General features: G+C 39.3%; 2 protein-coding genes across 4 annotated transcripts; both read right to left on the bottom strand.

Annotated features, from left to right (window-relative positions):
- Positions 1 to 81: 81 nt before the first annotated feature.
- On the bottom strand, positions 82 to 3,276 carry LOC116214093 (universal stress protein A-like protein). The gene is made up of 4 exons (XM_031549377.1): positions 2,860 to 3,276; positions 1,227 to 1,348; positions 930 to 1,048; positions 82 to 498 (listed from the first exon to the last, which is right to left on the bottom strand). The coding sequence occupies exons 1-4, from the start codon at positions 3,059 to 3,061 to the stop codon at positions 390 to 392; spliced, it is 552 nt and encodes a 183-aa protein (XP_031405237.1). The 5' UTR covers positions 3,062 to 3,276; the 3' UTR covers positions 82 to 389.
- A 691-nt stretch (positions 3,277 to 3,967) lies between these two features.
- LOC116214092 (serine/threonine-protein kinase BLUS1-like) lies at positions 3,968 to 12,497 on the bottom strand. Of its 3 annotated transcripts, none has more exons than XR_004158233.1 (21): positions 12,222 to 12,497; positions 10,293 to 10,921; positions 9,482 to 9,736; positions 9,238 to 9,362; positions 9,048 to 9,092; positions 8,857 to 8,938; positions 8,691 to 8,759; positions 8,445 to 8,615; positions 8,293 to 8,358; positions 7,769 to 7,837; positions 7,523 to 7,657; positions 7,329 to 7,402; positions 6,348 to 6,617; positions 5,728 to 5,819; positions 5,551 to 5,627; positions 5,114 to 5,211; positions 4,984 to 5,026; positions 4,845 to 4,888; positions 4,576 to 4,637; positions 4,440 to 4,491; positions 3,968 to 4,341 (listed from the first exon to the last, which is right to left on the bottom strand). XR_004158233.1 is itself a non-coding variant. In XM_031549374.1 (21 exons), exons 2-21 carry the CDS (start codon positions 10,458 to 10,460, stop codon positions 4,303 to 4,305), a joined length of 2,070 nt encoding a protein of 689 aa, XP_031405234.1. In that variant the 5' UTR covers positions 10,461 to 10,921; positions 12,222 to 12,496; the 3' UTR covers positions 3,968 to 4,302. The 3 variants fall into 3 exon arrangements, 2 of the variants coding, with proteins under 2 accessions (XP_031405234.1, XP_031405235.1); XM_031549374.1 differs by having other exon boundaries at positions 5,114 to 5,245; positions 12,222 to 12,496; XM_031549375.1 differs by having other exon boundaries at positions 5,114 to 5,245; positions 10,293 to 10,914; positions 12,222 to 12,496.
- Positions 12,498 to 14,455: the final 1,958 nt, after the last annotated feature.

Below are 14,455 nucleotides of genomic sequence, written 5' to 3'. Positions count from 1 at the left end.
AATGGTTATCAGAGGCATTTATCGATAACTCATACTTCGATACTGCAAAACAATTTGACCTGTCGAACATATTGCACAAGGTTTATACTGCACAGACATTACGCAATTTCACATTAAATCAGATGGTCCAAGAGGCATGATATAGACCCCCCACACAACTGTTGCTAGAAAATATGATCCATCTAAATTTTTCTGAAATGTGAACTACTGCCAGAACAGAAGCAGCAACCTCACTGGAAGTATGAATCCAATGATAATATGGACAATATGTTTGACATACATGGAAACTCGGATGTACGAATCTAAAGTTCCCTAAACCAAGCAAGCGGTTCCCTAAAAATCCACTACTGCAGATGGACTTGTAGGCCATAGAGTGGAGAAAATGAGAATCAGTCATCGACAGGGTCCTGAGGAGCCTCGTCTGCTCGGCGTTTGATGGTAATGACTGGGCACTCAGCATGCTTTGCGCAGAATTCACTTACAGTTCCAACAAACACCCTGCAAGGAAGGATAAGATGGAGAAAGAACAGAATCTCAGGAATTTTCATAGACAGCTCAAAGCAATAAGCAGAAGTATATCAGTGACTTTGACGATTAAGATGCAGATACTATGAGTTGCAGTATTAAGGCACCTCGTGTGCTACAAAGGATTTGCTTCCCAATAATTATCGATACCATTGCTGGATAATGTAAATGTAAAATAACTTACTGCTAAACGTCCTATTTCCTAATAGCAAATGGATAGCAGCAATTATCAATTAAATTAGGCTACCAGCATTTGACCCTGGCATACAATCCCTACGAAGATTGGGTAAATTAAAGTGCAGAACTTGGTGATATAAGATGTTGAACTGGCAAAAAGATGTAAGACATTGAATTCCAAATGCAGTAACAAAAAGAGTTGTAAGAATCTAATAATGGACGGATACCTCTGAAAAGGACCAAGGCCCCTGCTTCCCACAACAAGAAGATCAGGCTGCACTCGTTTCACCTCGTGACAGATTACTTCCTTAGGATCTCCCTTCCTGATCCAGGCTTCACAGCTTATCTAAACGATGGCAATATTAAAAGGGTTGCATGAGTATGCAAATGCCGAATATTCAGTCCATTAACCAATCGTGCAGGTTTTCCCAAAGGATAATTAAGAGAACACATCATAATGGCCTACTCAATGTGTAAATGTGCTAGCAGCAATAATAGAGAAAAGAAATAAGACTCCTCCATACCCCCACTTCATGGCATCTGTTAACAAAGTACTCCAGCAGATGGAGTCCTCTAGCCTTGTCCCTCCTCTCCATTCTCTTAAAGTCATCAGGGGATGCAAATATGCTATCCATGTCATCAAAGCCTATCGACAAAGGTAAAGGAATAGACTATTCAGATATGACAGAGTGATCCAACTTCAGGAAAAAAGGTTAGATATCGAGTTGAAGATGCCTAGTTGAGGGAAAGACGAAAAGGACTCTCTGGCAGCGCCTCCAGTGAAACTTTAACCATAGAAATTAGTGGATTGCAGTTAAGTTTTAATATTCCAGGAACCAAGGGCATCTTTACAGTTGTCTTGGATGGACTAGATAAGTCCATAGCACTTGCCACTAAAGTACAAAACTTGTCATGATGAAACAGTATTTTATAGCAAAAATTTCTATTCTCAATACAACCAAAATTAGATACGCAGTCCTGAATCCATTTAGAGCAGTGTGACCACCACATGAAGATACGCAGACTTAAACTGTTTCCATGGGCTCGTGGGGAGCTCATGAGACAAAGCAGCTTTCCATGAGCCCTTCATCACCAAAATATGCGTGCATATATATTTATCTACTTGAAACAGATATAGAGCAGTCTAGGAAACATGAGGGCTAGAATTATTTCCAGCAGGTTCCAAAGTAGCTCCTCTCATTTCACTATCCCAGCCAAATGAAGGTTTCTACGCTGCAAACTTAAGTGGCATACTTTCTGGAAAAGGATGCCGCAAAACAAAAGCCTCTAGTTCCTATCTCATCTCTATCCAATCAAGAAAATTTGAAAGAGAGAAACACCAATAGAAGCCCAATAATTGAAAAACAAATTAAGAAATCATCCATCATCCTTGCTCTGTCCAATAATGTCTTATAGAGGATACCCTGAGCTTATTTAAATAGATACTACCTAAACGTATTCTTGAGAGAAAGGAAGAGTAGCCACCATATAATCAGAGGAATGGACAGAGATTGCAAAACTATTCTTCACCAAATCTCTCAGCCTTTAGTAAAATTGTAGCTCAAAGACTCATATTAGCAGCCGGAGTTAAATAAACGTGGCAAATCTGACGACTTCAACTAGCAATTCATTGGCGAGATCAACTGCTTACTGTTTCTCTTTCAGATTAGCACGCTTGATCAAGAGCACTACAGCTCCATGAACATGCAGTCAGAAGCATCTAACCCTAGCATACGCGTAATTCAAAAAATAGAACTGAAACACTTATCAGGTAAAGACAAAGAGACACTCCATTGAACTAAACTTGCAAATCACTACGTACGAGCTAAATACACCAATGGCCAAATTCCAACGCTAAAAACCAGATCCACAGCCCTAACCAAGGCATCTAAAGCAAATAGACGACCATTTCCTTCCACAGCCACAACATAAGCAAGTAGGCGTAGAAACCACTCGGAGGAAGAGTGATTGCAAGGCACTACGCAGAGCTGCTCTCCATCAATATGACCACGAAAATATCAGAGCTCAGCTCCAAAGTCCTAGCCGAAGTATCTACTAAAGCACAATCAGCTGAACATATCCTTCCGTAACCGATCGATCACATGACAAGCCTAGAGCAAAGGACAGGAGGAAGGATAGAGGGAGCGAGTTGCTGACCGTCTTCGTCGGGCACTTGGACGTGGAGGAAGAGGAGCTTGAAGCCGGATGTGTTGGAGCGGACGATCTTCTGGAGAGTCCACTCGAAGGCGCCTCTGCTGCTGATGGAAGCGTGCGGGTAGCCCTTGATCGTCGACTGGTTCACCCCTACCATTATCCGCGTCGCCTCGGCCATTATCCGCGTCGCCTCAGCCTCCGCCATCTCTCCTCTCTTTCTCTCTATGTCGACTCTCTGACGGAACTGAAACTTCACCAGACTGATCGGATTTGAATAACCCGAGCTCGGGAAGAGGGAGACTCCGGCGTACTGAGCACGAAGGCGCAGGATAGAGAAATGAGCATGACGTTTGCTACCGTGCGCCCATCACTGGCCCCAGCGAACCACCCGGCAGTTTTATAAAGGCCGCGTCATCGCCTCCGGCGGGGGCCCGCCTTCTCGTTCGATAGGATAGGATAGGATAGCCCGGGCTTGTTTGGATGCTTCGAAATTCCAAAACTGCCCCCCCCCCCCCCCCCCCCCCCCCCACAAGGTTCTCCACGTCGCGGTTTCGCATATAGGATTATAACAGGAACACGGAGGTGGAAGGGATTGTGTTGTTGGTGCTGATCGGTTCGGCTACAGCATCGAGGCAAAAGGTTCGGGCTTGGTCTCCGAAAGCGATCTAACAGTCGGTCCATATTACTTCTAGTTTAATCCAAATAGCTAGTAACTTGACAAGCCAACAATCGTTCCAAGTGATTACAGGATTTCCCGAAATAGTTTTCAAGACTATTATCGGACAAATCCTCATTTCCAGAAAACGCGATCCCTTTCCATTTAGAATGGTAGACAAGATGATAATCAATGCACCAACTGCCAGACAAGCTCGGAGCTCCCCTTTGGCATTTCTGATTCTAGGGAAAATGAAATGCCAAGCTAGTAACTTCCCGAGAGATGGCCACGGACTCAACTCCTGTCGGAGAGCTCTCGACGTCAGATCTCGTAGCTGTTACGGAAAAATATGTATCCCCCATCCAGCCATCACTCTTCCAACTGACGGGCCAGAAAATCGATGGAGAACATGGAGCATAGCTTTGTGATACTGATTGAGCTAAACAAGTCTCGCAATGGATAATAACTCCCAACCAACATCTTTCATTTTCTTTATTGTTGTGGACAACACTCATTGCTGCAATTACAGATTGTCGCAACACAAACTTGCAGCCATTTTTCTTTTAAAGAAAAAAAAGAACGTGTGACCAGAATCGAAGAACAAGAAATCAAAATTCAAAACACGAGCTTTTTACAAATAAGCACATTCAGAGCATGGAACAAGACTAGTGTGATAATTAACAACACAATCGAAAGAATGCCTCTATGCCTTTAGCGGTACCTTTTAAGATTCAGATCAATACAAAGCTGTTTGTAGCGAGGAGTGTTGCAACGAATATAAAGTTCGGCCTCTACTTTTGATTGGCGAGAGAATGTATTTGCTTTTCCAGCTGCAGAAGCAATCAAAGGTGGCCACTCAGAAGGGAAATCCCGTTAGGGATGAATCAAGAAACTTGCGTACTGAACTACGTAAATTGCATATGCATACCTGGGCATTTCTCATTCTCTGTTTCTGCAGCTCCTCAATAAGGCTTCCGAGGCTGGAAATCAATAGGGCATTCAGTAGGATATTTTGGAAAGTGAGAATACCGACTCAATCTGTCGTAGGAATTTATCGACCATACCTCTGCTGGAGATGAGTTGCAAGAGATTGCAGCTCTCTCTCCCTCACAGAGACGGGAGATGCCTGAGAAACATAGATTTTTTATGAGTGAATTACATCATCGGGGAACAGAGATTATCGCAGATGATCCTTCCTCATGGTGACATGGGAGGGAGAACCAAATAAAACTAATATAGCCTAAGCCCCTACGAATTTATCCGTCAAATAGCATGCCGACACGATAAAATTTTTTCTCCAGTATGTTCTAAAGACCTAGTGGGGAACTCATACCTGTAGCTCATTGGTGATGACCTCAGTAGATTCTGATTGCGTATCTGTTTCAGATGATGCGTGTCAAACTCAATTTAACGGAAACTCGCAGATGAACTGAAATAAGCAGGCCAATAGAAGGGGCAAAGAAAGGCAATACCAGTCATTTGCTCCACAAACTTCATCAATTTAATGATTTCTTCCTGTCACCCAATTGTATTTAAGATATCAACAATGAAAAGTTTAAATATGGCCATAGGTATCAGATCAGATATTGTAAACATATGTACCTTTTGCATGGTGTTCTGCTGTAAAATAGAATGCAATGATGGGAGAAGTGGGCACATGGCTGGGTTTGGAGTTGTATGACTAGATGGACCACCATAAACTGCACCGGACAAGCAATTAGTAGAACCCTGAATCTGAAAGGGATGAAAATTTTCAGCGTAAGACCATATATTCCCTAGGGTAAATAGAAGCTAAGAGTTCCATAAATTTCACAAGCAAATGTTTGAAAGACTAAATAGGCCGTGAGATTTTCTCCATTACTTTCTTTTCATAAATAGCAAATTGCAAGAAAGATTAGCATGCATGTCCCAAAGACATGGTAGAAGGCCTCAAGCATGAAGTGCATGTTCTTCCCCCTTGATAAAAAAACACCACCCAACAACAATTTCATGTCACCAGATTAAGATTGCATTGGAACCAGGGGCAACAGTAACATTACCTTGGGATAGAGATCCGCTGAAGTGACCTTAAACCGCCCCTTGCGTTGGATTACTGCACCATCAGCTGCATCCTCCACTGCACATAAGAAGTAACAATGTATAACGGCTGTTTTTATAATTCGAAAAAGACAGCAAAAAAAATTTATTGAATTTAAAGAATTTATTTAAGCACATACCATTTGAAAATTTGTCAATGTCCTTTTTCTGCCAATATAATGGTTGCCCACAACAGTTGTTCTCAGATTTATATCTTAACTGCAAATCATCCCTTAGTATATGACACAAAAGCCCACATCAGTAAGCAGCAATATCAGAAGTTAGGCAACATAGGAAACTGCCGAAATTTCTGTTGGCTTTTCACACTTGGATGATGAGCCACAAAACCAAATCGACAAGCAAAGCTTTCAAAGAAATGATCAGCTATACATGAGTTTATTTCCTTCTTCAAAAGATTTTCCAGTACAATCAGGTGCATGGAGGAGAATCCATTCTTAGATGTTTGGACTCGATGTCACCACTCTTGGCAATAATCTTCATATATTATAATAATAGCAATAATATCATCATAGCATGCCTGACCTTCTGAGAGTATATATTGCCATTAATGACAAGTTGCTGTTTGCAAATGCTTTTCCAGGGATGTTCTCTATTCGCCCTTAAGCATGCATTGATTTGAGTCTCTTTTGAACAAGTGAATACTAAAGAGTACCTATGCTTTTCCAGGGTTTGTTCTCTATACGCTCTTAAGCATGTATTGATTAGAATCTCATTTGAACAAGTGAAGACTAAAGAGTACCTTTCGCATTCACTGATAAGCTTCTTAGGTCTTTGCTTTGCTGACTGGGCATCATGCGAAAGGCCATTCTGCCCGAGATGTTCACCCTCATCTCTATTAGTTTTAGGGTCCATAGCCCTTAATTTGGATTCCATAAGAAGTTCATCAGCATGAAGAACAGCTTCCTTCGATGAAGATTGTGCAGGAAATTGTTCCTCAGAATCAGATAAGCTCCCGTTCCAGATTGGATTGCTTGCATTTTGGCCATCCTCACCAACATCAGAGCATCCTCTGGATCAAAATAACATTATTTTGTTATACTAAAGAAAGATCAAAGAGATTGCCAATGACACCTAAGTTCTGTATAAACCATCACAATATGGGTGACTGTTCGCTAAAATTGGTAGCTTAATGCAGCATCGTGTTTATATTTCTGAAAAATTGCAAGAAGGTTACATCAAAATCACGAACTTCCAATCTTTTTTTGAGCCAGTCCGCTTGTGTGGCACCCAGAAATGAGATGGGCAACCAATCACATAAATTTACAACTGTCAACTTGTGAATTATGGAAACTGTTCTGAATATAAAAAATGAAAGCTGGAAGATGCATGCAACTGCCACGACTCACACATTAAGACACAGACATTGACACTCAAGTTTTCCTCTATGTGCAGATTGAGAGTCTATCAAGTTCAGCAATCGCCTGTTTCTTAGTTAAAAGTCAAGAGGATGATGACTTCGACAGCCAAATACTACAGCCGTGAAGTTGAAGACTGGGCAAGTCAAGAAACAGGCAACACTGTGAACAGAAAGCATCTAACCTTCACTTTGCGGAAAAAATGCCTTCTAATCTTAGCGTGTAAAAAGTTTGACCAGAAGAGGAAAAGGAGAAGGGTGACAAAAGAGAGGCAAGGGAAGAAACGGAATTGAGCTCCTCTGTAGATGAAATTAAGCATATCATAGAGGAGAAGGCTGTAAAAAGAAAAAGGAAGGAACTTATACTTAAGTGCCTGCAGAGGTTTAATGGGAAATGAAGCAAGTGAAGTCTCCAAATCATGAAGACCATCGAACGCATCCTAAAAAAAGAATGAAACTTATAGCATTAGAATTAATAATAAAATATTTGGGAGTTTGACGAATCAAATAAGGCTGTGGGTAAAAAGGAAGCAAGTTTTTGGGGATAAATGTTGAAGTACCTCCTTACTGGGTGCACTATTTGAAAAGGTGACTCTCTCAGGTGACAGCCTCTCTGCTGGATTTAGATCGTCCCGCCAGTCCTCTTGCTTTGTAGAGACGTTGCATTCGGAGCATTCAATATCATCTTCCTGAATCTGCAAGAAAAATCTTCCTGATCTAAGAAATGTTTCCTTACCCAACACTAAAATGCCAAGCCTCATGTGCACTGTTGGCACGTAACAGGAAACAGAAATAGTGAAACTAACCATTGCAGCTTGTCTTTTCAAATCCTCAAGGTTAAAATTCCACTCGCTAATCCCACGAATGTACTCTTTCTGCAAGGTACACAAATTTTGGTTAGTCTCATGAGAAATTCACAAAGAGAAGAATTTCAATGTACAAAAATTATTTAAAAAATTTCAACTGCATAAGATTTTAGAAAATAGCTGCGTAATTTCATATCTTCCATAACGGTAAGAGCACTTTCTCATTGTTGTAGAACAAGAATATGCTGAATCTATCATAATGCATAAACTGTAATGAAGCTCCCAACCTAACATAATTTAAACCGTGTAGGTCTAAAGTACTTGGTACATTACAATCCCTTGGCATTTGTATATAACGACTAAGAATACCGGGTTCACGTAACAACACAAGTAAATTTGTATTAGAACCTCTTTACTTCTAAGCAAGAACCACGAAAAGACTAAAAAACAGAGCAGCTGACTTGTGAACTAAGAATCTAATGCATTACACTATACTTCTTAATAACTAAAGTAAAATCTCTCACCTGTGATTGTTGCTCCTTATCCTCATAAAGGGCCTTGTTCTGTCCAAGAAGAGCAGCCTCCTTTGCCTGACAGCAAGAAGCATTCAGCAAAGCCATCTTAAGAGACAACAGTTGTAGAATCACATCAAGGAATAGAATGCATAAGCAAGAACCTTCAATGTCCTAAAGCGATCACCTAGTGGAGAAAGTCCGTCTAGAATGGCTCGAGCGAGATAGTTGACAGCACGAGCTTGCTTGAAAAAATGGTGCTTCATAAGTTTCTCGGAAGTAGGACGTTTCTTGGGGTCCTTCACTAAGCAAGTTCCAACCAACTCTTTGAAAGACTGAAAATCATGAAATTTGCAAAGAATAAGTTAAGACCTAGCATTTTTCAGATGCTTTAGTTACAAAGTACTCACTTTTGAAAACCGTCTATCTCTCTCATAATCAAGACCAGGAGGGGCATTTTGTAATGTCATTAGCAAAACCTGCAGAAGTGATATGAGAAGTTAAAAGGTAGGGAAAGCAACATAAAATACATGAAATGTGCATAAGAATATCAAGATCAAAACAGTAGGTCATTACTTTGATCGGTGGATACTTGGAAAATGGAGCATGGCCATGAGCAAGTTCCAGTGCTGTTATTCCAAATGACCAGACATCGGCTCTTTTTTGAGAGACACAAAAATCAATAATGAGTTTGACCAGGTAGAATGCCATTGCCAAGTTGGATAAGAAAAGGGGAAAAAAAAAACTAATTGAATGAAGACACTCACTTAAAGTCATATCCATGCAACTGTTGCATAACCTCAGGAGCCATCCTATGAGAAGATTAAATGTGAATAATCTGGTATGAAAAATCCGTCCACTTGCTTATTTACTATTGAGAAGTATCTGATTTGACTCTAAAAATTCACACTCATTTGAACTCAAAGCATTACGTAAAATGTAAGAGGTGCAAAATACCAGCAGGGAGTTCCAACGAAGGTGTTCCGGGATCGTCGTCTATCTCCGGTATCAAACATGCAAGCTGACACCCCAAAATCAGCTAACCTGACAGCCCCGTTCAAATCGACTAATATGTTCCCTGCCTGCAAAGGATTGTTTAAACATCACAAAAGGTAGGAAAAAATAAAGAGACAGAATGGAGGAACATAAGAGAGACATCAAATATCAGCATAGCCATTGAAACAAACAGAAAATCCAATACCTTCACATCTCTGTGTATATGCCCATTCTCATGCAGATAAGCAAGTGCTTTTAGAACCTCATATAACAATGTCGCAATAACAGGTTCGTCAAAACCTTCAGGATAGGCAGATTTCATTATGTGCATGCAAGATCCTCCAGCCATGTACGGCATTACAACCCAAAGATTGTGGCCATTGGTGAAAGAACAGAGCGACTTTAAGAGATTTGGATGACTAATCAAGTTCATTGTCTGTACTTCTTGCCGAATACCATCCTGTACAAGATTTTTTAAATAAATAAGGAAATAAATGAATCAACCTGAACAGTTTCTGAGACCAATTTAAGTTCCGACTAGAGTCTGCTTAAGAGATAATTGCATTTTATCCAAGGACACACCCGTACATACTCATCACATGAAAAAAAAAAAGTGACCCCAAACCAAGAAAGTAAAATGACTAACTAAGGCTTCAAGAATCATAACAAAAATTTTCAAGGAAAATATGGAACAAAAGATTAAATTTTCATGCAGCTCTGCATCGCTGTTTGGAATCTTCTAGTTACTATTGTGAATTTCTCATAGATTATAAATTCAGTGGTACGAAATTTCCTGGATAAATTTTGCAATATTTATGCCATGCTGAAGCAGAGACAAATTTATTAAAAGTAAAGATATGGTCGACCAATTTTAGGAAAACTTTTTGATTGTCAAAAGAAAGTGGTGAATTAAACCTCAATTGTTATAAAAAAGCGCGTTATCATGCAGAAGAAGATGTAGGAAGAAATTACAAGAAGACTGTTAACCTTTATCAGTGGAAGAATAACACACTTACCAAGTCGTTATTACACTTTTCTAGATCTAGAACCTTGATAGCAACGATCTCATTGAGAGGAACGCAGAGAGCTCTATAGACGGTAGCACTGACACCTTCACCAATATCTTCATATAACTTGTAATCTTTTGCATTGACAGGGAACTTTTTCTCCCAAGGATGCTCCATGGTTTCTCTTCACATAACACCCTTAACACTCTCTGCTTATAAATGTACCAAAGACCAAGAGCAAACTATATAGGAGATGTCCAAGCCCCAACTCAGTCTACAACTAGCGTTTCACGGTACCTTTGTTTTGTTTATGAAAGGGGACCAATATGCTGAGGAAGATCTCGACAAGATCCCCCAACAACTTACAGCGTGCTCACGTTATTGTTAAGAATAATTAGAACAGATATATCCTTCCCACGATTCTTTCTTATGAACTTGACTGACAGCGTAAAAGGTGTGATCATCCCATCTAAGTTATAAGAGGTGGGTAGTCAAATTGGTTACCAGACCCATCCCCAGTACTTGGCGAACTGCAAGCAAGTACCAGATGGCCATAATCATAGCCTGCCAAAAAGCCTAAAGATCATGAAGCCCAAGTGACGAACCCAAAGTAGATGCAACCAATGAACCCCTGCAAACTGAACAAACATACAGTTAACAAACTAAAGCATGAGGCAAGCAGAGAACCTAGATGAGATTTCAAGGAATGAAGAAGCCAACTATTGAAAGTTCGATTTAGAACAGACAAGATTTGTTCAGCAGAATAAATATGTCAATAAATTAAGAATGATATGGACAGAATGAATAACACTTTACCATCATAGCAGCAATATCAGCTTGTAGGATTTTCTCCTACCTACCCTAGAATTCATTGTCATTTCTTTATCAGCAAGCACACTTTTTACAGAAATACAGAAATTCAAGCTCGTACGTTAATATTCTGGTTATACATGTCACATCGACATCGTTATTTGCTCCGAACAATCATTTTCCATTTGTATCTTTTTTCTGTTTTGGCTGAGGCAAAAGTAAAACTGCAGGGAGAGAGAGAGATCAATAGAAAATTCTAAACCAGTACAGCTGACACAGACATATATCCTGCCCTCCAACATGCTGTTGCACATTATGAGCCTATTTTATGCTTTGTCAGCCGCTAGCTAATCAGATTTTATCACAGAACAGTTTGTCCCTTATTACCATCTTCAAAATCACAAGAGTGGCTGCACAGGTAAACTTAAAAATATTTTCAATAGCCACTCATTCCAGAACCATGATTTTCAGTACACTCATGATATACCCTCCAAACGATTTTTTGAATTAAACTGCCTTGGACATTAAAAAAAACAAAAAAGGAAAAGAGCTTTATGCTAAAATAGTTCTTTTTTAATAACAATTTGGTGCCAACTGAAACAACAATAAAATACTCGAGCAAAGTTATCCTGAAATGTAATCCGAGGGAAGGATAAACATTTCAGTCCATCTTTTCATGCTCCCAGACAATATCATCTAACTTAACAAGTTGCACTGACCAGTCTATGCCAAATAGCTTACCCAGTATGATATAGAGAATGGTAACAGTACAATGCACTCAGAACTGAATACATGGAATTGCAACAATGAACATAGATCAAAGATTATTCTGAAAAGATAATATTTCAATCACGATAAAGCAACTTCAGAGAAGAATCTCCGATGCTCACGGCAATCACACGACTTGCGCAGAGAAGAAAACTCTTCAAACTAACACCACAACACGAGAAAGGCAACTATCCAAATGCTTAATGAATCAGCAGCACCAACTCACGGGAATTGAAGGTGATCGCAACAGCATAGAAACCAACAACCAAATCCAAAGCGCGAGCTGGTAAAAAATTTAGCTGTGCGATTGAATTTTCAGCTCTTTCTCGCAAACGAATTGTATGCGGAATTGAATCTGACCTCTAAGCGACACGAACGGAGTCCACGCGTTGACAGCTGCTGATCGAGCTCGTTTCTGACAACAGATGACGACTCTGCCCTACTCGAGAGAGAGAGAGAGAGAGAGGGAGGGACCGTACTTCGTCAGCTTCTGCTGGCTGCTTCGGTACAGTACGGACCGTGGAGCAGTCGAGGTCCCGAGATCGAAGCTTCCCCACCATTAACGGAGAAAAAGAGAGGAGAGGAGAAAAAAGCTGAGAGCCTTTTTTCCCTCTTCTTCTTCTTCTTCTGCTGTTGCCAGAGAAAGCTTTTATTAAATCCATCGCGTTGATTTTAAGTTAGAGATACATGGAAAATGTTATTTCATTTTTCAGGAAATAAAAATTCAATTATTGCCATATACACTAATGTACGATCAGGCAAATTCTTGACTCGACCTGCTGAATATATAGCCGTACGAAATGTTCTCATACTTAAAACACATAGCGTTTTGTACAAAACCATTAGTCGATTGATTCGTCCACACAGTCGACTGATGTTTTTGTACGAAACGTTATTCTTCTGGTATAAAGCGTTATTCTCTATGATTAAATATTCAGTCGCTGGATCCAAGAATTTCTTTATAGGACTAATATCGATTTGACATCAAAAGTTTTGGATAACTTTATTTACCCGAGTTCGGTCACTTGCGGCTCACGAGGCTCCTAGACGGTTGAGTTGATCCATAATGCTTTGTGAATCGCAGGTTCGACGAGTCGAACAGGAGAAGATTTACTTACTCTTATGTCTATATGAGTAGAAAAGTGATAAGTAACGAGTCTATCAAGCAACATGTGAGTGAACCGATGGACCTGCGCTCCTCCTATAATCAGGTGACTGGCGCTTTTTTTTTTTCTATTATAAAAGAGACTTGTGAATATAATACAATGAAATAAAAATCTTAATAGTTAATAAATAAGTACGGATAATTTCATCGAGTATCAGACATGAAATGCGAGGGCATGCAACACATAAGTGGCACTGCTATATCAAAGTCTATTCGGTAAGTTGATTACATAGAACTTAATCGTGCAATGTATAATTTGTAATCTAATCAAATGAGAGCTGGAGGAACTTATATGTAGAAATATATTTGCTACTGCTTGTATACGGAAAAGTATTAATCGCTCGTGATCATTGAGCAGCAGGCATCCGATTATCTCAAATTTAGGATTGAATTTACGATGACCGTTCCCATAAACAATTGGATTCCATTAGAAATTGAGGGTAACTGCTCGTCAGATACAAAAGTTTAGGACCGAAACACATTTTGATTTCAAGTTTTGAGTACTAATTTGGAATATGAATGCGGAACCGTCTTGTTTTACTTTTAAATGGGATAAAAGGCTCCTCTTTGCAAAGGTCATTTGGAAGTTGTCATCTCACGATTTGTATGGATAACGAAATAATAAGAAATTTCTTAACTAATAAGACACTTATTATTTAATATAAAATTTATTATTTCTTAGTATGATAAGAAACTTATTCTTTAAAAAGATGTCTCATATCTATGCCGGAAGAGATTTATTTTTAGTGAGTCGATCCGGATCGATTGAGTTAGTTGGGGCCCGATTGAGCTTCGTAATTCCAAGGTTCACACACAAAAAAAAATCTCACTAAATAATAAGAAATATGTTAATTTTTGGATCATCCTTAAAATCTACCATTTAAGGATCCTCCTCGTACTAGCAACACTAGAGAGATAAACTTTCTTATGGAGGCTCCTTAAAAGGAAGTGTTTACGGAGGCCAATCGCAATGCGTCACGTTGTAGATGGTCGAGTAACTATCAGTCGTTATTTAATAAGAAACTTGTTATTTTAATATTAAGATACTTGCTAATAATACCTTGTTATTTTGTAAGAAACTTATTATTTTAAATACAATAAGACTCTTTTTAAATAATAAGTTATCTTGCTAAATCAAAATAAATTTATTTTTTTCAGAACCTCCATAAAACTCACCTTTTAAGGAGCCTCCGTACCTTAGCAACACCCCTTTAAATATGAGATAAACTTCCCTATGGAACCTCCTTAAAGGGGTATTTACAGAGGCCAATCACAGTGCACTATGTGACAATTTGTTGGATGATTGTCGATAACGAAATAATAAGAAATTTGTTAAATAATAAAAAACTTGAAACTTATTGTTTTTGATATAATAATGTTGCGTTTGGTTTCAAAGTGAGATTTTAAAATTAAATTTTGATTTTGAAAA

Source organism: Punica granatum, chromosome 7 (assembly GCF_007655135.1).
Source record: "Punica granatum isolate Tunisia-2019 chromosome 7, ASM765513v2, whole genome shotgun sequence".
NCBI classification, from domain to species: domain Eukaryota; kingdom Viridiplantae; phylum Streptophyta; class Magnoliopsida; order Myrtales; family Lythraceae; genus Punica; species Punica granatum.
Note: the sequence above shows the minus strand (reverse complement) of the source record. Positions and strands in the feature narration are given on the sequence as shown.